We start from the raw sequence: 24,074 nt of genomic DNA, 5'->3' as shown, positions 1-24,074 counted from the left end.
GTACACACCTTTAATCCCAGTACTTGGGAGGCAGAGGCTCGTGGATCTCTGTGAGTTTGAGGCTACAAAGTGATCTACAAAGTGAGTCCAGGACAGCCGAGGCTACACAGAGAAACCCTGTCTTGAAAAACCAAAAAATAAAAAAATAAAAAAGATACATAATTTCCCAGGTGAGAGATAATGTCATAGCCACAAGTAGCATGCGCACACACATTCTTCTTTAATGGAACCATTGCCCTAGCTGTCCTGACAGCTCTTCCCTCTTTGAAGTCTCCACTGGGTCTTTTGCCCACTGAGAAGGAAGTTCAATACAGCCAGACTCTTATTTTCTTAACACGGTGGAAGTATTTGGCCTTTGCTGTAGTATTTAGTTTTCCTGATATAATACATAGACAGCACTTTTTTCATGGTAGGCTTTCAAGGGACTGTTTATTGAAAGGCGATCTGTAGGATACCACACACTGCCAGAGAAAGACAGGCCTGCAGATGGGTGGGGGACAGAGGAGCCATGGCAAGTGTGTGCTCCTAACCCACTTATGGGACACACGCAGGCCTCTGATCCCTCCGTAGCGGGTGTGATTTACAATGTCTCTCTGGAATTAAAAGGCTCTCTGAGTCACTCTCCTAAGACTCCCTACCCCAAAAAAGCAATAAATGAGACTAAAACGAACATTTATAAGGGAAGGGCAGGAGGTAATGCCTCTTTTTAAAAGAAAGATTTTGTTTATTATTTTTTTTAATGGTCTGGTCCTAGCCTTTGAAGATGATGGATAGCATGTAATCTGTGTCAACCGCCCAACAAGTATTTACTGAGCATCTGCTAAGTGAAAAGCTCTGTGGAGCAAGACGGGGGTTGAGCATGGGGAAAGACACTACACTGCCAGTCCACAGCTCACAGCGTGATTGGAAAACTCAGACAAGCACAGAACGCTGGACCCAGCACCATGTTCAGCCTCACTGAAACAGGGCTAAATAAAACGAAGGGCAGGAGCTAGAGAGGCAGCTCGGTGGTTAGGAGCTAGAGAGGCGGCTCGATGGTTAGGAGCTAGAGAGGCGGCTCGGTGGTTAGGAGCTAGAAAGGCGGCTCGGTGGTTAGGAGCTAGAGTGGAGGCTTGGTGGTTAGGAGCTAGAGAGGCGGCTCGGTGGTTAGGAGCTAGAGAGGTGGCTCGGTGGTTAGGAGCTAGAGAGGCGGCTCGGTGGTTAGGAACACTTGCTACTCTTCCTGAGCCAGGCTCCCTGCACCCATGTCCTCGGCTCACAACTACCTCTAACTCTAGGTCCAGCGGCTCCGATACCGTCTTCCGGCTTCCTGGGCCACCAGGTATGCATGTACCATACAAAAATAGATGCAGGCAAAATAGTCATACAAAAAAATAAAATAAAAATACATTTTAAAAATAAACAAACGGGCTGGAGAGATGGTTCAGAGGTTAAGAGCACTGTCTGTTCTTCCAAAGGTTCCTGAGTTCAATTCCCAGCAACCACATGGTGGCTCTCAACCATCCACAGTGAGATCTGGTGACCTCTTCTGGCGTGCAGGCAAAACACTGTGTATGTATTAAATAAATAAATATTTTTTAAAAAACAAATAAACAAACATATATAAAAATAATTTTAATAAGAAAGTAAAAAAAAAGGCAGAAACAAAACTAGTAATAGTCAATTTCAGCAATATCAGATGTCACAGAAGAGTTATGACTGAAGTTGGGGAGTATTTGTAGCATTCTTTTTCCTGTAGTTATCCCAGCAGATAAACCTAGTGGATTTCAACCTGCAAGCCAGGCACAGCTTAAACACAGCTAAATGCCAAGGCTGGCTTCTGAGGTGGAGGAGCGAGGCGGGAGGGCTGGAGCAACACCCCCACCAGGTGAAACCACACCTCTCGGCCTTCTGGGACAGTCTACAGGCCCATCAGAGAATGGAAGATAGGAAAGGCTGAGTTCAGATTAAGGGAGAAAACAAAGGAGGTTCAGTTTTGAAAAGCTGGCTGCGTGCTTCAGATAATGGAAGGTTTTAGGTTTCTGGTCCCATTAGTGAGACCTGGGTGGAAAATTATAAAAAGGACTTTCATTATAGGCGAGGGAGATGGGCTGGGAAGGAACTAGGAAGAGGTTAGAATTTACGATATCACCCAGTGGAGTTTGGATTGGTTTGTGGGGAGGAGTGCCAACAGTCGGGAAGACCTGTAGGTAGTTTCCAAGTGGGGTGAGCACACAGGGAGGCAAAAGCCTTACGTACACACTGGTACAGCCACCTGAAAAGCATTATGGCTGTATTTACTCAAACTGAGTCATTTAGTAGCAACCCTACCACCAGGTCTACATGCTAGAGAAATCTGTGACATTTGCACAGGCTACAGTGCACGTGAACGGTGCCACAGCAATGTTTGCATTAGAGAGACTTGGAGGCAACCCAAGTGTCCATCAAGGGGAGAGTTAAGCAAAATGCAGTGCATATGGTTACAGAACACTATGAACCAGATACAAGAAAATGCAAAAGGATCTTACAAACATAGCAGTGGGTAAAAAAGAAGTGACCAAATGTCACTGTACAATACCACCTACGCAAACCACACAGCCTGTTTTCTGGGGATACCTGGGCTTAGAGTAAACAAATCAGAGTAGACATCAGAGAGGAAAAGGGGAAGGAGGAAAGATCAGATTAAAGGGGAAGATAAGATGTGGGTTCTGCAGTACTCATAATACACACACACAAAAAAAATAAAAAATAAAAAAGAACCACCAACCTGTAAAACAAGGTTAATTTATCTAGCTGCACCCACGTTGGAAAACCCAGCACATGACCAGCAACACATGAGGCAGGGCCACGAGTCAGGCAGCACTAGCAAATATTGACAAGTGTTCTGCTCAAGGGTTAGCAAAGCTCTTGTGCTAGAGGAACTTTATGCCTATTAGCCTGGGGCTTAAGAGCAGGACCCAGTCTGTCCTCTCTTCATAAGGTGTAGCTCAGATGACTCTCAAATGTCAAAGAGACATTCAAGTGGTATCTTAAAGGAACAGGACAGGTAAAACACATAGTCCAGACAGTGCAAATAGCTTGGCATAAGAAGAAAGAGGTAGAGGGAGAGAGAGAGAGAGAGAGAGAGAGAGAGAGAGAGAGAGAGAGAGAAGGCTGTCACCTACAATGGGTGATGGGAGAGGGCATCCTGGTAGCCTTGATCAGAACTTCCAACACTAGGTTCTACATCCAAACTAGGCACTAAGCTGGCCCAGGGTAGGAGCAGGTAAGCCCTAAGGCAGCACTTCCTCCCAGCTTCCCACCGAGACCTGGGGACCACTCATGCAACAGCTCCCTGCCTATAAACTGTGAGGCACACGCTCGAGAGATAATGCCTTTCCATATGCTTAAGGCCGTTCTGCCAGGGCTGTGTTACTTGCAGCTGAATGCCTCCTAAAGGATGTGCCAGCTTTGTGCTGGCCCAGCTCCAACTAGAGGAAGAACAAACAGAGCCCAACTTCACACTGGAGCAATCCAAAGCACTCTGGACTTCCCCATCAGCTGCCCCCAAGAGAGAAGCCACATAGCCCTGAGCCTCAAGGGAAGAGTCCGTCTGTAACTATGGGGACTTTGACCAGAGCTCAGTAAAGAAAGGGGTTGGGGGAGCTGGGCGATATTAAAAACAAATAAAGATGCTATTCTGTCTCTTCCCCCACCCCCTACCGGAAAGAAGGTCCCTAGGGGGACAGATCAGTGAGGGCCTTGTGCAGTTTCCACCCATCCCCCCGCCAGCTCTGATGGGGCCAGAGGAAGTACAGCACAGCAGCAGGACAGCAAGACCTGTACTGAGGGACCCAACCTTTGAGTGCTGGCTGAGGAAGGGGCAACAGCTCGCAGGGGAGTGGGGGTGGGGGTGGGCTGGCTCCAGCGTAGCCTGCACTTGCAACCAATGGCTGGCCCTGCTAGTCATAGCCAAGATCACACCCAAGGGATGAATCGAGCCCCCCAAGTAAGCCATCCGAAAAGGTGACATGGATGAAAGTATTCCTAATGAAAGCCAGTCATAAAAGACCACATAACAGATGACTGGGTTTATATGTGACGTCTAGAAGATACCAGTGCAAAGACAAAGAGTGTGTTAACAGTTGCCAGGGGCTGGGGACCAATTTGGGGGGTTTGCGAGATATCGTGACATGTTCTGCAATTGATTATCACACTGCAGCTGTGTAACACTGTGAACAGTATAAATAAATAATTGAACTAGACAGATTCCCTGGGCCAATTGCGCACTATAGGAATTATCTCTCAAGAAAGCTGGTCTCAAAGCTGGGGTACGGGGGGATGACTAGCATCATTGACATGGGCTAACCTCCACCAAGGATAGTTCAGTGAGGACACCAGCCCCTGCTGTCCACCCTGTTTCTACCTTTGATTCATTTCCCTCCATCTTTCCATCTCTCCCTCCCCCCCCCCCGCACCTCCCCAACCCCCCCCCCCCCCCCCGCTTCCTTTCTCCCTCTCTCCCTTGTTTTTTGGAGACAAGGCTGTATGAGGTGGGTTACTATGACTGTGAAAAACACCAGGACCAGAAACAACTTGGGGAGGAAAGGGTTATTTCATCTTCCAGCTCACAGTCCATATGACAGGAAGGCAAGGCAGGAACTTAAATTAAGGCAGGAACCTTAAGGCAGAAACTGAAATATAGGCCATGGAGGACGCTCTGCTTACTGGCTTGCTCCCCAACTTGCTTTTTTTTTTTTAATTAATTTATTTTATTGTATTGTATTTTTTTCAAGACAGGGTTTCTCTGTGTAGCCTTGGCTGTCCTGGACTTGCTTGTAGACCAGGCTGGCCTCGAACTCACAAAGATCCGCCTGCCTCTGCCTCCCAAGCACTTCTACCCGACTTCAATTTGCTTTTTTATACAACTGGGAACTACCTGGCCAGGGTTAGTACCACCCACGGTAGGCTGCCCACCCCCATCAACCATTAGTCAAGAAAATGCTCCCACAGACTTGCTTACAGGCCAATCTGATGGAGGAGGTATTTTCTTAGTTGAGGTTCCCTGCTCCCAGATGGCCCTTGCTTGTGTCAAGTTGACAAATATACTAACGAGTAAACAGGGCCTCCTGTATTCCATGCAGCTAAGCCTGGCCTTGGGATCCTGATCCTTTTTTCTCTGCCACCCAGGGACTGAAATTACAGGCACCATCACACCCACCAAGCTACCACTGATCTTATCTCTGGGCTGCCCACTGACTGTCTATGAGCCCATGCTTTTAGCCCCATTTTACAGAGGAAAAAACTGATGGGGGGGTAGGAGTAAGGAATTTGCCCCAAATCACATGGTTGGTTAGGGTCTCCCACTCCAGAAACCCTGCCACTCATGACCAGGGTGCTACGGCACGATATCCCAATCTAAACTGACTCAGTATTCAGGGTTCAACACGTCCTGACATATACATGAATATACACACAGCCTGGCCTCTTAGTACAGAGTGACTTTTGAACATGTGTACTGTTCAGACTGTCGTGGGTGAGTTCCCTGCTTCCCAGAGCTAGCCTTGGCTAACGCTGAACTCTTTGTGGGGTGAAGGTGAGCAGAAGTGGCCACTGAAAAATTCTTGGGGCCCCAAACATGGACTGTTTGCTTCTTCCGAGGAGCTGTTTTTGGGCTGGCCAAAGAAGGTCCTCTCCAGAACAAAACCGCCCAAATGCCCCGGCTGAATGTCCCCTGTTCTCACAGCTTCTCTGGAGTTCTCTGCTCTTACAGGAAGAGTAGCTGGGCCACTCCAGATGCCACCAGTGCTTGCTCAGAAACTCACACTAACCAAAAATCACCCTGCATTCTCCCCAAGGATCCAGACCGACATAGTCTGTGCCTCTGCCACCTCCTTCTTCAAGGCTGGACAACACAGTGATGCCAAAGGTGCCTACGAGAAGGAGGCGATATTTACTCCCAGGGCCTACGGTACAACTTTCTTTACTAACTAGGGCTTCCCTCAGGATCCGCCCCTTGGTCCTCCTCAGCCTTTTCTTGCCACTCCCCAGGTCTTCCCTTGCTTTCTTGCAGCCCTGGGGTCACGCGGTTTCCTGATTCAACTAGGCTTCCAGGGCTGCTGTCTTGGGTAGAAAGAGAGACTTTCTACTGGGCAAGGAATAACACAGGAGCGAAGGCTGGCCCAGTGCCTGCACTACTAAATGTACTAATGTGCTCCTCTGAACGACTGACATTAGCCTCTGATCCTCAGCTTTCTGCCTAGCAAAGGGAAGTTAACCCCGGCCAGTGTAACCCTGGCTTACACAAAGCCGCAGGGAAGGGACTGCTAAACTCTTTCTACAGACTCCTTAGCCCTACTACAGGGAGCTCGGAGGAAGAGAAGATGATCACAGACAGCTTTCATCACACACATACACAAAGAACACAGACATGTATATACAGCAATACGCACACATAAACCCCACACTGTATCACGCACCACACACATACACACAAGGTCACAGACATGTATATACAGCAATATGCACACATACACCCCATCACCCAGCACACACACACATGCACCACTTTACACTCAAAACATAAGCAAGCGCATGCACAAATACACACACGCACACAGACACACACCCACACACACGCTCCTCTTTTATTGTCTCAAAAATGCTTTTACCAATTTAAGAACACCTCTCCCATGCCCCTGCCCCACCCCCATCATTGTGGAAGAATGCCTTGAGTGGATGTGACAGTTGTCAATAAAGCACTGTTTAGCCAATCAGCAGGGCAGAAGGATAGGCAGTGGAAGGCGGGGCTTTGAGGAGAGATTGGAGGAACAGATTGCTGGACAGTTGACAGGTGGTGAAAGAAGCACTGAGGATGATCAGATTGGCAAGTGATTGGGATATATGTAGGTTTTGAGGTCATAGGACTCGAGTAGTTTATTTTAGTTTACTAGTAGTTTAGATTCTGCCCAGCATAGTGCTTGCAGCTTTAAAATACACTGCAGCCTCATTGTATCAGTTATTGGCTTCCTAGGCCATACAGATAAGAAACTTTCAACAGATCATTCCAAACAGGAAGCTTTTAATGTTCATTCCTTGTTTTGCAGGCAGAAATTTCATAACACACAGCGTCTCCCTCATGTAAGTCTCCTCATGGGCGCAGAGGCCAGCAGGCAGGACCTACGCCTCCTTACACTGCACCTCCCGGCCTATGATGCCCAGGCTGGATGCCCACCTTCTCCCAGAGCTTTTCCTGTTGATTTCCTTCCTGGAGCCTGTACAAGGTCAGAGTCCTTCACTTCCGAGGCTCCACTTCCATGGTCTTGCCTGCACTGGCCACATCTATCCCTGATTAAGCCCCCAGAAATGTTGTGTCTCTCAAGTCTTTTCCAACTTCTCTGTGACGAGCGAGAAGGCCAGACACTGCATCAAAGCGTCTGGCCCGGGGGCCCTAGGCTCAATGTTTCCAGTCCTAGCTCCACCACTTGCTACCAGGAGAAGTTTGCTGCTTTAGGTGGGCTCAGACCTTACGCCACTGATTGAAATCCACGCTAACTTCGCTCTATCACCTGCAAGTACACCCCATGGGCTGAGAACTCGCTATCACCTTCCCACGCCATTTCCAGGTTCAGGTACACGGACCGAGCAAGCTCCCTGGTCTACGTGAGCCCTACCTGACATGAAGACCCCTCCTCATGCCTGGCAGCTGGCTAAATGGTTATCACAGAGAACCTAGTGCGTGCTTTTGTGCCCTCCATGATTCCCAGAGCAATCCAACAAGGAAGGTCCAGCTATCTGAGGAAACAGGACAAAGTAAGGCACCAGCTCATATTCAGCCAGCTAGGAAAAGGGCTGGCATTCCCTCACCTGTAGGCCGCCCTCCCCCTAGGATGTCTTTGTCACAGACACCACGTGGCCCTCTCAAGTGTTCTAAATATATGCCCGTCAGGCCCTGGAAGCCCAGGGCTTCTGGGAAGTTGATGCCACCTGCTGTGTCTACTCAAAGATGGCAGGACACTGCCTTAGCCCTTCCTAGTCTCATTCAGTCTTCCCAACAATGCCACCCGGTGGTTCCGGTCTGCCAAAGGGCAGGGAAGTGGAGCACTGTGTGACTAAGGGACCTTCCCAAGGCCACAGGGCAGAAATGCTGCAGCTGAACTGTGAACTGGCAGTCTGGGTCCAAAGCCTTGAACTCCTATTCTCATTTCTCTCTGGAACATGGCCTCTTTCTGCTCCCTTGTCTATCAGAGGGAGCAGCAACCTCAGGTGTTGAAAATGGAACCATATAGCCTTCTCTTCTTGAACAAAACCTGACAAAGGCCATGGGGGTGAGTGCCCCCCCCCCATGCCTGCTACCTCTCTTAAAGGGTCAAGCTCTTGGGGGAAAAGTACATAGCCAGGAGCCTGGGGTGCTCACAGCGTCACCTGGCACCAGGGCCAAACACACTCAGGACTAAATGTCAGGTGAGATTTTGTTGTTGTTGTTGTTTGTTTTTCTCTATTTGCAAATGATGAGTTCTCTGTCTGGCTGCTCTCATACAATCTTTCAAGACCTAACCCTGAAGGCTGAAAGCAAGCAGAAAGCCAAGATGGCAGGAGTTCCTCAGAATAAGGAGCCAGGGAGAAGCCATCACAGCAAGCTGACTCACAGTGGCAGCCAGGAAAGCACCCCCACAGGCTTGGCCAGTAGGAGACAAGGACAGCCCCACACGCCATCTTATGCTCCCAGGAAGACACTGCCAAGAAGAAAGTCCCCACTCGTGCTTCTGCCCCCAGCCCCCCTTACAGGCATGGATCCTTGCCCTTAAGAAGTTCTAACCACTGAAAGAAGACAAGGACATGCAAATGACCTGAGCAGCCTGCACCCAGTGAGTCACCCCCCTCGCACACAAGTGACCGGTTCTTGACCTGACTCGGGAAGAACCGCTTGTAATACACAGCTCTGTGCCCCAGCTCTTCCTCCACATCTGGCAATTCTGAGTGTTCTATACACATTAGCCAACTTAACCCTCACTACCAAGGTGGGTTGTCATCCCACCTCACAGGCAAGAAAACTGAGGTGCAGGAAGCGTCAGCAGCTCCCCCAAAGACCACACAGCTACTTTCTGAGTGGCAAAACTCAACTTCAAGCCAGGCAGTCAGTCTTCAATAACTCTACCAGGGACGGAGAAGACAGCCGGCTTGACCAATATGGGTTGGTGGCGTCCGTACGTCTGGAATTCCAGCATTCTGGAAGTGGAAGCCAGAGGATCCGAAGTTCAAGGTCATCCTTGGCACAGTGCAAACTTGAGGCCTGTAATACATCATATCTGAGAGAGAGAAGGGTGTGTGTGTGTGTGTGTGTGTGTGTGTGTGTGTGTGTGTGTGTGTGTGTGTAAAACCTGCACTGTGGCATGACATCCTGCAACATTAGCTGCTTTTACAAAGGAAGCTGAGCCTCAGTTATACTTTGTTCAAGGTCACTAGGTAAGTGACAAAGATGGACTGAGGTGATACAGGACTTTAGATCCTATGGATCCTGGCCTCATCCTAGGACAGAAAGGCATGAGGGCAGTGAGTGGTGATCAGGCTGGGAGAAGGCAGGCTCTGTAGTGTGAGGCTAATGGTCCCAAGCCCAGAGCTACTGATCCCGAAGGAGTCAAGGCTAAGCAGGAGCCTAAGGCTGTTGACAGACTGGCCGTAGCAACCATGGAGCCAACAACAGCTGTTGTTTATTTTGGGGCCTAGGGACTAGTTAAGACCTGTTTAGTTCCAAAGATAAACTGAGCAGGGTAAAATGTTGGTTTCCCCTCTCCCAAGGAAAGCGGGGGGGGGCGGGGGGGGGGGGGCCAGCCACCTGCTGGCCTTCCTCCTGCTGGTCAGGGTGTCAAAAGTATCTCGCTAGACACCATAAATGGGCCTCCACCAACAGGGTCCCCACCCTGACTTGTAAATAGCCCAGGAGCACAATCTCGCACAACAAAGCCACCCCCTGCAGTGTGGAGTTCCCATAACAAATGGTTTTTCCTGTCTAGGGAAAAGAGAGGGGCTAGCCTCCTGCTGCTTTTGTCCTCTCACTCAGATGCTTGTTAACACCCCCTCTTTCAAGTAGAGATCTGTGTGATGCCAGCCTAGGCCGCAGTGTGGCAGGGCTGGTGAGTAGGAGTCTCCGGGAGGCTAGGGAGCTCCCAGAGGATTCTGGTGTCCCTGCCTGGCCTTAGTCCCCACTCTACCTCTTCCCTGGCTGGTGACCATTGGTAAATCAATCTCTTCTTGCCTCCTGGTCCCTTGGCAGCACAGCAAGGACCGGGCTGTGCCTTTTTCACAGGGCTGTGGAAAGGACTAACCAAGTCAGGGTGCTTAGGAAAGTGGGCACACACCAGACTGGCTGTCATCGGCATTGTGGTATTTGTTATTTAGCCCCCTGGAAGACAACTTCCCTGGCCATCACACAGCAGATTTAGGCTCCCAGGTTAGTCCATAATGGAGTTAATGAACAGAGACACCTGGTTCTCAGGCTACATGTCTATCTGCTCCAAGGAGAACAGATGTTTCCGTGGGCAGTGCTGAGAGCATCTTGATATCTCTTGACAACAGCACACCGGGAGCAATGTGTGTTTCGACATCCGAACAGGCAGCTTCCACAGCTGTGGTAAATAAGAGTGGGCTGAGAGGAAAGATTTCCATAGGCCGGAGAAGCCTCAAGTCCACAGGTTTGCCACAGCCATCCAGGGCCCGTCACAACCTGGAGCCTCTCCTGGAACGCAAACGATGTGAAAGACGCAAGACTGCTGTGGTCACTCACAGCACAACAATCCCTCTCCTGCTTGCGGCTTTCCTGCAGCACTCGCACACAGGAGCCTTAAGATTAACTTGGAGCAGATAAACCTCCCTACAGAATGCAATGCTTTCAGGGGGGCCCTGAGGGGCCCTAGCCACGGCACTGCTGACTGTGTGTTCCTTAGGGGTCAGGATCACCTCCAAGCAATGTCTGGGCCAGTCTGAGTCTTCAATAAGTCACCAGGAAGCCGCCAAAGCAGAGCAGTGCAGAGCACACCACCCCCAGGATGGGAGGGACAGCGACTCCATCCTGCTCTGTCAGCTGGCTGTGCATGCACGTGCGCACCACTCTGAACATCCAGCCTCCTTGCTCCTCCTTGGAATGGGCAGCTGTAGTTCTACCTCAGGGCCTTAGCACTTGTTGGTCCCTTCTCCCTCAAATGCCCACAGGCCTCACTGCCTCACGGCTACAGAGGACCACCCCTGCCCCCTCTATACACTACCACAGGGACCTCCAAAACAGGCTCACCTGCAGCCTTCCCTCTGCTCTAGTTCACTACGGTATTTATCCCCCATCTAATATACAGCATATTTTTTTAATCTTTTATTTGTATGTCAATTGCACAGGGAGAAGCTTCTTGCCCACCCCGTTGTGCTCTCAGTGCCTGGAGCATAGGAAACCCCATATACTGGACGGATGAATGACAGCTGGCTAAGAGCTGAACAACCTGACGTCAATCAAAACCCTAAGACCCTATAGAAAGTATCTGAAGAAGTGAAGTCAGGGGAGCTTCCAGAAGGTTCCAGAAGGTAACAAAAACTGGACAGAATCGTGAAGGATGGTAAACATGGGAAAGACAGCAGCTGACACTTATTGAACATCTGATCACCACAGAGAATCAACAACCATATGAGGTGTTATATTTATATTTTTATTTATTTGGTTTTTTTTGAGACAGGGTTTCTCTGTGTAATAGCCCTGGCTATCCTGGAACTCTCTTTGTAGACCAGGCTGGCCTCAAACTCACAGAGATCCACCTGTTTCTGCCTCCCAAGTGCTTGAATTAAAGGCCTGCACCACCATGCCCCCTTTTTCTTTTTCTTTTTCTTTTTTTTTTTTTTTAAGTTTTTTTCCATACAGGGTTTCTCTGTGTTACAACCCTGGCTGTCCTAGACCTGGAACTCTCTTTGTAAACGGGGCTGGCCTTGAACTCACAGAGATCCACCTCCTTTGCCTCTAGCCCATTGACGGGGCCATTCCACCAACTCTCAGGTATACAGCAGAAAACTCTTCTCTCTTACTGAGGACGTCTGGGTTTAAAACTTGGCTTCCACCACTTAACTACCAGGGACAGAAGAAGCCCAGGCCACTGGCTGCACTTAGCAGGGGCTCCCCTGTATACTTTCTCTTGACTCAGCGCAGCCATTTCCCAGGGCCTACCACTCTCAGAAACCACAGTGGGAAACGCTTTGCTCAAGTTGCCAATGAGAGATGACTAACGTGAATAATTAATCCCGGCTTGAAACCAAAGCTCAGGCATCGTTCCACGTGACTTTAACTATGTGTGAGAAGGATCGGCAGACCGACCCACTGGGGTTGGAACCTGCAGCCGTCTCTGCATACCCCAGTCTCACCGGTCAGAGTCGGTACCCCCACCAGAAGCCGGTCTGTACCACAGCGCACCCTTGGCCCCAGCCTGGAAGGTGAACTCAGGAGGCAGCTTCCCTCTCGGAGCCTCAGAGCCAGCCCCGTGCCAGGCAGCTAGGCCTCCTCCTCTTCTGTCACACACACAGAAATGCTCCCACACAGGCAAGTCCCTTAAAATAGCTTTTTGGGTTTCAGCCACCAGGAAACAGAATAAAGCTGGATCAGAACTGGTTCCTACCCTGAAACGTTTACAAAGGAGCTCCTTCAAAGGACGGGGCAACCCCTTCTCATAAAGAACCCCCTAGGTAGGCAAAACTGTACGGCACGGTTCCCAACAAGGGGCACGTCCCATAGGACAGCACGTGGGTCAGGAGAAGTCCCCATGACCCCTGGGGCAACCCTGGAAAGGGTCCAAGTGTGTGAAGTACAGTGACAGATGAGTCCAGGCACAGGCCAGGGGAGGGGACAAACATGCCTGAATATGTCCTTAACTGACAATGAAATCTCCACTCTCTAAACTGGAGCCTTAAAGTCCCAACGGCTTCAGAAAGGCAAATCCTGATTAAAAGCCAGAGGCTCGCAGGTGGCCAGCACAGCATGCATGGTGGCTGTGCAGTGACTGGCGGTGAGGTAACACAGGCCAATGTCTCCATCAACTAAGTAGATAACTTGATCATGGAGGGTGCTCTACTAGGCACGGCACAATAAAGGAAAACGGTTCAAAACCACCCACAGGCCCTCTGTTCCTTACCCCACCTAGGATGTAAATTCAACATGGCCACCCCTTTCTCCCTGGAGCTCTGGTCAGAGCTGATAAGAGTGATCACTTTCCGCCAGGTCTGGAGGTCATCCACGCTTTGGGGATCCCAGGGATTGATCAGACACCCTCACTGACTTAGCACCGGCAAAGCACACAGAGGAAAGGACTCTGCCCCATCCCATGTGTGCGTGCCTCCGCCCAGGCTTGGGGAGGGTAGTTTCCTTACTGGACAAAGGGAAGTGACAGCAGAGGGCCAAAGAAAGCCCAGTGCAGGGGCAGAAAGCACAGCTGTTTCCTCTTTACTAACTCAGCCACCTGGGTGTCACTTCCCCCCTCAGGTAAGGGCAGCAGGCATGGAAAAAAGAAAGTAATCTCAAAGGTTGTACTCCAGAAGATCTTCACTGAGGAACCAATGTGTCCCCAGTGTCCCCCTAAGGCAGGAAATCGCCGGTCAGGTAAGCCTTGCTTAGAAAGTCCCCAGGTATACGGAAGCGCTTTCTATCATAATATTACCTGTGCAGCAGAGACAGCTCAGAGGTTAAGAGAACTGGCTGCTCTTCCAAAGGCCCTGAGTTCAATTCCCAGCAACCCATGGAGGCTCACAATCATATACAACGAGATCTGGTTCCCTCTTCTGACCTGCAGGTAGAACACTGTAAACATAATAAATAAATCTTTTTTTTTTAATTACCTGTGCCGTGTTGGGCATGGTGGCACATGCCTTTAATCCGAGCACTTGGGAGGCAGAGGTAGGCTGATCGTTGTCCGTTCAAGGCCAGCCTGGTCTACAAAGAGAGTCCAGGACAGCCAAGGCTACACAGAGAAACCCTGTCTCGGGGGTGGGGGGGCACTTAAAAAATATTACCAGTGCCAAATGATTAAGACACATTGGGGGAGGGGGAGGGGCCTCGCACACATTCTGAGGAGCTCTGTAAGGTAGGCCCAAAAGGCAGCAGCCATTTCTAGATAGGCAAATGGATTTTGAAAGGGGAAAGTGACACGTGGCAAGTGTCACAGTTTGAGAAGCCAAGCAGCCAGGCCTCATCTAGTCTTTCTGGTAGTGAGGCGTGTCATCTGGAAGCTACAGAAACTCTGTTGGGGGCAGGGTAGGTTTTGGAGTCCTGGAACCTGGTGAGGGTTTCAGTTGGTGTAGTTTCCCCTCTCCAAGGTGTCTAGGAATGGATGCGGCTCTGAGGCATCTGTCCTCACCTGTACAGTGTAGGTGCCAGCAGCATGCGACTCCCTGAGCCTCCCGGCCTCACCTGTACAGTGTGGGTGCCAGCAGCAGCTCTACAGTGTGAGGTTATCTGCTGAACATCCCTTAGCATGTATGAAGTATTACACAAAGCCACCATCACCACCACCAACACATGGGAACATGGGAAGACAAGGCAGAGAGAATGCAAAGACCCAAAGGCTGGGAGGAGTGCTGGGAACCGCTGTCCTCTGGATGTGATGGGGCCACTGCACTCATGAACTCAGAACAGAACAGCTGGGGTTACCTGCACGACATCAAATCAGTCAGCATTCCAACACGGGTGGCGGAGGGGCTCAGGAGACCCCCCACCCTAGCTGAGATGCTACTAACAGCTGATACCTTATCTGAACTGAGAGACGGTTTTTTTAGGTGTGGCCCCTGGTAGGTTGCCCATGCTCCAAAGGATGACCCCACATGCATGCAGTAGTGAGAAAATACTAAATACATAACTCAGTGAGTTATGGAAGGAAAAACAGGACATGAAGGTGGGAGGGGGCAGATGGCTAGGCGGGAGGAAGGGTGGGGGGAGGAGGATGGGGGAAGGGGAGGGAATGGATCATGACGCTTTGTATGCATGTATGAAACTGTCAAAGAAGCAGTTTTAATTTTTTTTTAAAGGAAGTATTCCTGACCATTAGCTGTTATTTCTATTAGGACAATCCCCTAAAGAACCAGGCTACTGCAGTACGTGGGTGCACGGGAGGGGATCAAATGAATGGAGAGGCAGTATGACACGCTGTGTGTGAAACTTGAGTTCTGATGGGTGGATGTTTCAGAGCGACCCTGGGACTTTCCAGGCATCTATCTGGGCTCCCGTCGAGCTATTCAGAATTAGGTCTCAGAGACTACAGGGAAAGCCCTGCCTTTTTCTTGCTGCCAGACAGTATGGGTGGAAAGTATTCCTCTGAAACACGTGTGTGTGTGTGTGTGTGTGTGTGTGTGTGTGTGTGTGTGTGTGTCTCACACGCGCGTGCACAAGCAGCCACCTCCTCACTCCTGGGTGCTCCCGTCACTTCTCCTCTGCCCCTCTGCTTCCCCAAGAACCTTTTATGTGACCCTCTGATCATTAGGAGTAAAAGCTATAAACTAGAGGGGCTGGGGTCCAACTAACACCAACCCCCAAAGCACATCTAGGAAAAGCTGTTAGTGCTGAGCAGAACAACCCTACAATCGGGCGGCTTCCCCTCCCCCTTCTCCCTCCCTTTCTTTCTTTGTATGTGCTGTACATGCATGTTCACGCATTTATGTGTGGAAGGCAGATGTCAACCTCCAAAGTTGTTTCTTAGACACCATCTACTTTTTTTATTACATTTGTGCATGCACGTTTTGTGTGTTGGTGGCAGGCATCTTGACCTGCTGAGCCCACACCCTTAAGGCAAGGTCTATCATTGTCCTAAAAATTATATCCCCACTATCATTGTCCTTAAAATAAATAAATAAATAAAAAGTGGAGCCCTCGCCTTTAATCCCAGCATTCGGGAGGCAGAGGCAGGTAGATCCCTGTGAGTTCGAGGCCAGCCTGGTCTACAAAGCAAGTCCAGGACAGTCAAGATAACACAGAGAAACTCTGTCTCAAAAAAACAAAAAACAAAACAAACAAAATCAACTATCTAGCTATCTAACTAGATAGACAGCTATCTAACCAGATAGCAAGACTAACTGACTAGCAAATGCCATCCTGCTTTTTTTTTTTTAATGTATTGGATCTGGGAGTTGAATTTAGGTCCTGGTGCTTACACTTTCCAGACTGAGATATCTCTCTACCCCCTGCAGCTAGTTCTGAGCCTTCAACCCACTAACGATCTGCTTATTCTGTCCCCATCCCTCGGGAGAAGAGCCAGGTTCTGAGGTGTCTGTCTGCTGGCTGAACGCGGAATTCCCTTGGCTGCCATGGAGGACCTTGCACCTGGCCTTGCACCTGGTCTCAACCTTCATCACATGCTCCTTTCTCTCCGCCCATGTTCATCCTGGGTTCTGTGCACTTTCCCTGCAGGGTGCGCCCCTGGCAGGGTGTCCCTTTCTCCAGGGTGTCGCTTTTCCTGGACTGTCTTCCATCTGGGTTCCTGTCTTCCCTAGCAACCAATCTCAAGCCCCACCATGAGGGCTGCCTTCTCCACCCGCCTGCCTCCCTTGGAAAACTCCAGTTCTTGGAGAGAACTTCCTGCTCTGGGCCGCTTTGAGACTGACCCAGTTTGGCGTATAGCAGTCTTGTACTTCAGATATGCAGACACTGCTCTAGAATCTTTATGAGGATGAACTCACGTAATATCATGGAACTAGGTCCTATTTCCACCTACCGTATTTGCAGATGTGGAAACTGAGGCACAGGGACACAAGTAACTTTGTTCCATATGGCATGGCTGTATGTGGTGGGGACAGTCCGGGCATCCCAGCCTTTGAGTGCCTCAGGACATTCTGTCTGGATTTGCCCGGACTCAGCTTTGATAGGGAATCAAGTAGCAGCTGACCAACTTATTAGGGGCCAAGGTGAGAACCACGGCCTTGCCACAGAATTACTCTGAGTGCGAATCCTAACAGTGTGTAACTTCCATTTCTACATGTATAAAACCGGCACAAAACCACCTCCCTGGCATGGGTATTGGGAAGCCCAGATCAGATGCCTTCAGTTTCCACACTGTTGCCATGCCCGGCCCTAACCCCAGGTCAGTCCCTACCCTGCTTGCTATGCTTTTTGCAAGGCCCTGGCTGGACTGTGGCCAGCCGTGTGTGTGTGTGTGTGTGTGTGTGTGTGTGTGTGTGTGTGTGTGTCCCTGCTGCTACCGCAGTGACTTGCCAGAGGTTATCTGAGGCCTCTGCCCACTGCCCCTCTCTTTCACCTGCTTGCCTAGAGCTCAGAACCCTGCAAACGACAGCAGCCCCTATCTACCAGGCAGGGGGCAACCTGCGCTCTGGAGAGCAGCCTGTCCAAACACTGACCACCCTGTTGGAAGCTTCCATTATTTTTGGCAATTGTCAGGGGCAGAGAACACCACTGGCCCTCACTCAGAACCGATTTCCAAAGCCAGAATCTCCACCTCATTTCCCACACACCCCCCTTGTCCTTCCTGTCCCTGGGGTTCTGGCCCAGCCCGTTATCCCTTTCCTGGATTCTCAGCACTCAAGAGGAGTAAGTGTGACTACCGTATGTATAACCCTATTATTTGTTTTATTTTCTTTAATTAGGAGGCAAAAGAGAACAGGGTTGCCTGTTAGACTTTTCTGGCAAAGAAACTGGTCAGTGACTCAGGATGAGGAAATTAGAAGGCAATTTCCAGGGATGGCTCCGCAAGCCCTAAGTCAGAAGTTCCCCCAGCACTCCCCTAACTCACAACCCCCACTGCTCATTAACTCAGCTGGCCCCAGAATAGCTCTTCGGAAAATGCAATAGCCGGTGCTCATATTTCTGAAGCTGGACCCGGACTCACTTGACATCAAATAGGTTTATTTTTCCCTTCCCTTCCCCCTCTGCCTGCCACCACACACGCTGACGACTCCAACCCTGGTTTGCCATCCGAACACTGTCTCCACTTGCCACCCCCCACCCCCCCCCACACCAAATCCCTCACCCTCAACTCTGAACAGAGGCATGAGAAGGGCTGGCTCTGCTCCTTGTCCCAACGGTCTGAAGGATGTGGTTGCTTGTTCCATGGACAGGGAGCCTCCGCAGCCCTGTGAATCACCCATAGATCACTTCCCTCTCCAGAGAAGAAACAGTTCGTGTGTGTGTGTGTGTGTGTGTGTGTGTGTGTGTGTGTGTGTGTGTTTAAGAGATAGATGAGGTATGTGGTGCTCATATCCTGGCATCCTGGCTAGAATCCTTCTTCTCCTTTTGTCCTTACCTGGGACCTGGGACAACCCCTCCTCTTCTGTACCAGCCCGCCTTCTTTCTCTTCTCCCCTTATCAGGAATTCATCACTAGGCCCCGCTGCTCAGCCAGGAGCCCCTCCAGGTCTGAACAGCTGCTCCCTGTTTACTGGTGTCATGTATGCTGGGTGCTTTCCACAGGGCAAGCAGGCCAGTGTCCATCCAGGCTCTGAACAGCTGGGCCTTCCCTTCGGCCTAGTCCTGCCTTTTCTCTCAGCTTCCCCACACTGGTCCTAGTTGTACTTTGGAACAGTATGCAGTGGCTGCCAAGAAACTTCACCAAAGTGCCATGAGGCTATGGGTGAGGACACTGAGCCCAGAGTCACTGCTCCAAGCGTGTACAGTCAGGAAGTGCCAGAGGCACTATTTGAACCCCAATCTGTCCAATAGCACTTCTTCCGAAATGCAAGTCCTTAAAGGGTTTTTTCCTATGTGAGGCTGCACTTCTCACTCCTGTGGGGCTACAACAATAATTTCAGTGCTTAGAAAATAAAAACAAAGAGCAGAGAAATGAATGAGTTTGGTGCCAATTCCTAAAAAAACATAACTCCCGGGACCACAACCCAAATTTATGATGATCTAAATGCAGGGAGAATATGTTATTTTCAGAGGTCCACCCGTCATTCTTCTTTCCAGGAGTCGTTGGAGACAGAGACTGTTCTCCCAGGAACCTTGCCCTCCATGGCCAGTCAAAGCCAGTTTCGTGGCACAGGACACGAACACCACGCTGTGTCACACTCTCACTGTCTACAGGCCTGTGCCTGGCCTTACCAGCCACTCTCTAAGTGGGAAGAGCCCTGTCTTGGGCTTCTCCTTGGGAGTCCCAAGCAACTAGCTAACTTCACCAAGCTTTGGTCAATCCATCTGTAGTAAGGACACACTCTCGTGGACACACACACACAGTACAGTACACAGTACAGTAGATGAAACCATTAGGCTCCCTGTTAGCGTTGGGCACCATGGAAGGTAGCTGCTCACACTGGCTACTATTTGCATTTCCTAGAGTCCTGGGGAGGATCAGAGCATTCACCCGCTGGTATTTGTCTGAAATAAACACGCAGGAAAGGAAATGACTGTGAAAGCAGGGCACCTCCCAAACCCAAACAGACATAATGCCTCCTTGGCGTTGGATAAACAAGCTCCTCCGCACCACCATATGGCTCAAGACACACCTGGGCACACCTGTGAGAGCCAAGAATGCTATGTTCCTCCTCACAACCCTGTTCAGAAAACTCTCCAATGCTGGCAGCTGTGGCATCTGCAGGGCCATCCTAAAGACAATGGGTCTGAGGCCCAAGCCAGTTAGTTTGCCTAAGGTCTCCCAAGGAACAGCTCACGAGAGCTAGGACGGAAAGCCCAGCTCCCAGGCAGGGGAGGCCGACACAAGCAACAGCTGCTCACCCTTCCCAGCCCCACCCCAGGCAGGAGCTGGCAGAGAGGAAGGAAGCCGAGGGCTGGCTGCACCATGCACACGACGGAAGATGGAGGCTACTTGTCTGCCTCTCATAAACAGACTTCAGAGCACCAGATGCCTCCGATTTCTGCAGCTGCCCCTCCTGGTGAAGATGTGCGCGCGCGCACTCTGCCGGGTGTCCTGAGAGAACCTTTACATGTGTCTTCGTTGCTCTGGTGCCAGCCCTGTTCTCCCTGCATGGCTCCAAGCCTCCCTCATCAGTGAGCCCTGGATGACCCCGCACAGCCATCAAAGTCTCTGCTCTGCAATTCACCAAAGCACAGGTTCAGCACGTGCCACCAGCACAGGGAGGTTGGAAGGGGACACGCTTCTTCAGCGTAGAGTCTCCCAGGACACATGTGACTCGAGCGCATCTTGTCCTGCCAGCTAACCACACCAGAGTGCCTTATCTACAACACTTGCCCTTTTGGCAAGTGGGGACCACCTCAGAGCCCTACTGGACTCTTTCAATTATTGGGCACCCCTGTATAAGTGCCCCTAGTGTATAGTGATGTCTCTCTCTCTCTCTCTCTCTCTCTCTCTCTCTCTCTCTCTCTCTCTCTCTCTATCTCTCTCTCTCTTCCTTGTCAACTTCAGACTGGACAAAGCACACACCACAGGCCAGAGGCCAGCGAGCCTGGGTGCTGGGACTAGCAACCCTGTAAGTAACCCACATGTGGCTCTCCGTTCCCTCATCTGTAAGTAAAGGGTCTGGCCCAGCCAGCTCCACAATGCCATATGATGTAGCACACTCCTCTCACTGTTCTCTGGAACTCTTGTGATCCCATCTGCTAGGTGACATCACCCTCTGCCCCAGGAATCCCACTATCCATCCATTCTGAATGCGGAAATGGAGATGACCCAGGAAACACTCTGTCTGTAGAAAGGGAGGAAATGATCATTTCAAGGGAAGTAGACAAGGACTTCTTTTGTATTTCCCACACAGTACACTTTATTATCAATCTTAAAGTGCCATGTCTCTCTTCCTCTCAGCCAGACCATTAATAGCTATTTTTCAAAACCTTTCTTAGCCGGACTCTCACCAACAGTTAGCTACTATGTGCTGAGTGTATTGAGAACGGGGCTACGTCCTTCACAGGGATGATGTCATTTAATTCTCCCGACAGCCCTCTGTAATACATACTATTATTATCCTCACTTTAAAAATGAGGAAACGGGTTGGAGAGATGGCTGTGCAGTTACAAGCACTGGCAGCTCTTCCAGAGGGCCCCTCGGTTCAACTTCCAGCACCCACACAGCAGCTGACAATTTTCTCTAACTCCAGACCCAGGGAATCCTACACCCTCTCCTGGCTTTCTGCAGGCAAGCACAACACCTGTACATATAAAGTGATTTAAATGTTTTCTTCCAAAACAAGGACACTGAGGTCCTTGAAGTTTTAAAGAATGTGCAGGGGTCTGGAGAGATGGCTCAGAGGTTAAGAGCAGTGTTTCTTCTTCCAAAGGTCCTGAGTTCAATTCCCAGTACTCACATGGTGACTCACAATCACCTATAATGTGACTTCATGCCTTCTTCTGGCCTGCGAGGTACAAGCAGGCAGAGCACTGTATACATAATAAATAAATAAATAAATAAATCTAAAAAAAAAAAAAAGAAGAAGAAGAAGACCAAACACAGCTGGGCGTGATGGCACATGCCTTTAATCCCAGCACTGGGGAGGCAAAGGCAGCCAGTTCTACAAAAGTGAGTCCAGGCTGTTACACAGACAAACTCTTTGTGGGCAAGGTAAGGAGAGACTAAACACTAGCCTATCCTGCCCTTTCAACACTTGTGATAGCAGGTCTTGGTCCTGGTAGCTGCTAGTTTGTAGCCAGTGTGTCTTACGTTGTAATCTTGGGCATAGCTGCTCAGAGCTAAATGTAATGTTTCATGGAAAATCCAGAGCTGGAAAAGCACCTGCTAGGGTCTCAGGGCAGAGACTACCATCTGTTGAAAGCAGTACCGACCTCACCTGAAGGCTGAAAAAAAGAATCCTTAAAACAGTATTCAGTCCTTCTCCACCAAAAAAAAAAAAAAAAAGCCAAGAATGTTGGTACCATGCTCAGCCCTAAGTTGTGTACAAATGGACACCTGTCCTTGGAGCAAGGTGACCACCTGGTAACCCAAGCCTTTTAAAAGTTTTCTCTTTTTATTCTCTGTATTTATAGAAGTGCCTCAAACTTGCTGGTCAAGGGCTTTCCTACTTTGCCGCCTCCTCAGCCCCTAGAGGAGCTTTGGGCTTTTGTTTTGTCTTTTTGTAATGGCAAGAGCAGCTTTCAACAACAGCTGGCCCAAACTGCAAAGGATCCCTGACTCTGTATCAGGGAGTCCACCCCCCACCCCCACCCACCTCCCTCTCGGATCACTCTTAACCTCCTTCCCAGCCTGAGTCCAGCCCCACCATTCAACTGTAGAGAACTCTGCCTTCAGGTCTGCTGTGATGCAGGCAGAAAGAGTAGCCCCAGGCTGCTATTACGCCACAAACCCCAGCCTCCTTCCAACAGGGAAATAAAAAGCACTTCAGAGACTAATGTGCAGTCTAGGGCAACAACCAACAGCCTGTTTTAATTGATAAAATTAATGCTCTGAGCTATCTAAATGCTCCTTTAAATGTCTAATTTGCAAATAAGAGGCTGGCCTACTGTCTGCACGTCTTCTGTGCTTTCCGTACCTTACTGTGGGGCGCTTCTATCTCAAGTCCAGGACCAGAGCTCAGCAAGCCATCCTCAGGCAGCAAGGACAGTGTTTACTTCCAAAGGTGTGAAGGATTGGAAGACAAGACAGGCTGAGATGAAAGGGGACTGTCACACACTCTGAAGCCCAGCTGGTCAACCTTAACCGCTTCTCATTAAGTTTGGGTAAGGAAGGGGGAGGGGCGACGGGGCAGTCAACCGTGCCTCGGAGACCACAGACCACATTTGCCTACTCCTGTCTAGAGTTAGAGCATCACTTATGAGGAAATGACCCGGGCGAAGGGTCACGTCCAGAGGAGGGATAAAAGGAAAGGCCACAGGTCTCCTCACACCGCGGAATACAATGGTTTCAAGAAGGTAATCAAAGCTCGAAGCGAAGAGCGGGCAAAGCGCTTCCTCTATCCCCAGTCTCCAGCCGGTGCAGGCAGAGCAGCAAACGTATAAGGAGAAAGAGAAGTGTGGGTCTCCGTTCAAAGCAATTGAAAGCATCCCAGGCCGAGTGAGCGTGAGTGCCCCGTGTCCCTAGGGAGCGCGGCAAAGATGCTCTTTCCCAAAGGAACTGCTCCGCAAGGGGCTGACGAAAGCTTCCCCCACCATCCATCCAAGCGGCGGGCGGACACATGACTTCACCGTTGTAACAGACAAGGGCAGCCACTTGCCAATTGCAATGCCAAAAAAAGAAACCCGGGACAGGGGAGTGGAGGAAGGACAGAAAAGGCTTCCCTAGAGATCACAGCCCTACGAACAAACTCCAGAGCCAAGGGCTGCTCCTGAGGGCATGAATCTCCAGGACTGGCCAGCACCCCCCCACACACACACACACACGCTCCCCGGTCAGGGAAGCAATACTCACGTAGTGCTTGGAAGGGCTCCTCCGCTTCTCCACGTCCACCACAGTGGCATCTTGCACGCAGTAGGAGAGCATCTTCCCCACAAAGCGAGCGGCGCCCCCCGGCGGCGTCACCTACTCATCCCGGCCGGGTTCCGGCTCCTTCTCCCGTTGCCCGAGTCCCCGCGGCTACGCGCCACCCCTGCCCCACGCGCCGTTCGCCGCCCCGGTTCACGGTGCCCGAAGCTGCGGCTCCCGGGCAGGCGACTGTCCTGGAGGACACGAGGGCTCCGTGCGCCTCGAGCTGCTCCCGTGGGCCTGCGGCGCTCGCCCCTTCCCTCCCGCGCCGCCGCGCTCCGCTCGCCTGGCCGCTCTCTCTGCCGCCCGGTGGGGCCGGCGGGAACTGGCGGCGCAGAGGACGGCTGGGGGTGTGTCCCGCCGGCGAGGGCACGGGCTGGGGGCCGGGCCTGCTGTCAGCGCGCCGGGGAGGGGCCGGCGGCGCCCCTGGGCCGCGCTCGGGCTCCTGGGGGCTCGGCGCTGGCCGACGCTGTGGGCGCAGGAGGCGGAGGGAGGGCGGGCAGGGAAGGGAAGGGAGGGGAACTCAGCTAGGGGAAGCGCGGGGAGGGGCTCCGGGCCGGGGGAGGGGCTCGGGCGGACGACGAGGGGCTGCAGCCCTGCGAGGCCTGGAAGGGCTACTCTGTTCAGTACCCAGACTCAGGGTAACTTTGGAGGGGGGGAGGCTTAGGGACAGTTATCTCTGGCTTCCCCGTCACAGAGGATCTGTGGCCACCTTTCTGTCCCTTGAACCACTGCCATCTCCCCAGATCTCTTCAAGGAAAAGTGGTTTTATTAC

The 24,074-nt window shown here is 50.9% G+C and overlaps 1 protein-coding gene and 1 long non-coding RNA gene across 4 annotated transcripts in view; one reads left to right on the top strand and one right to left on the bottom strand.

Annotated features, from left to right (window-relative positions):
• The window catches only part of SH3PXD2A (SH3 and PX domains 2A), a 204,076-nt gene extending 180,494 nt beyond the window's left edge, over nt 1-23,582 (bottom strand). Inside the window, exon 1 of one of the 3 annotated variants that reach the window (XM_084763099.1) lies at nt 23,246-23,582. In XM_084763099.1, coding sequence (XP_084619225.1) covers nt 23,246-23,317 — 72 coding nt within the window. In that variant the 5' untranslated portion in view covers nt 23,318-23,582. The remainder of the gene's footprint in view (nt 1-23,245) is intronic. The other 2 variants (XM_084763097.1, XM_084763098.1) reach the window with 2 other exon arrangements.
• On the top strand, nt 747-13,976 carry LOC311591893. The gene is made up of 4 exons (XR_014777247.1): nt 747-1,321; nt 5,817-5,929; nt 7,065-7,241; nt 11,344-13,976. It is a non-coding gene; the product is annotated as an uncharacterized lncRNA (long non-coding RNA).
• Nucleotides 23,583-24,074: the final 492 nt, after the last annotated feature.

Source organism: Acomys minous, assembly GCF_964271855.1.
Source record: "Acomys minous genome assembly, chromosome: 2".
NCBI classification, from domain to species: Eukaryota; Metazoa; Chordata; class Mammalia; order Rodentia; family Muridae; genus Acomys; species Acomys minous.
The sequence above is the reverse complement of the archived record's forward strand: the minus strand, read 5'-3'. Positions and strand labels throughout refer to the sequence as shown.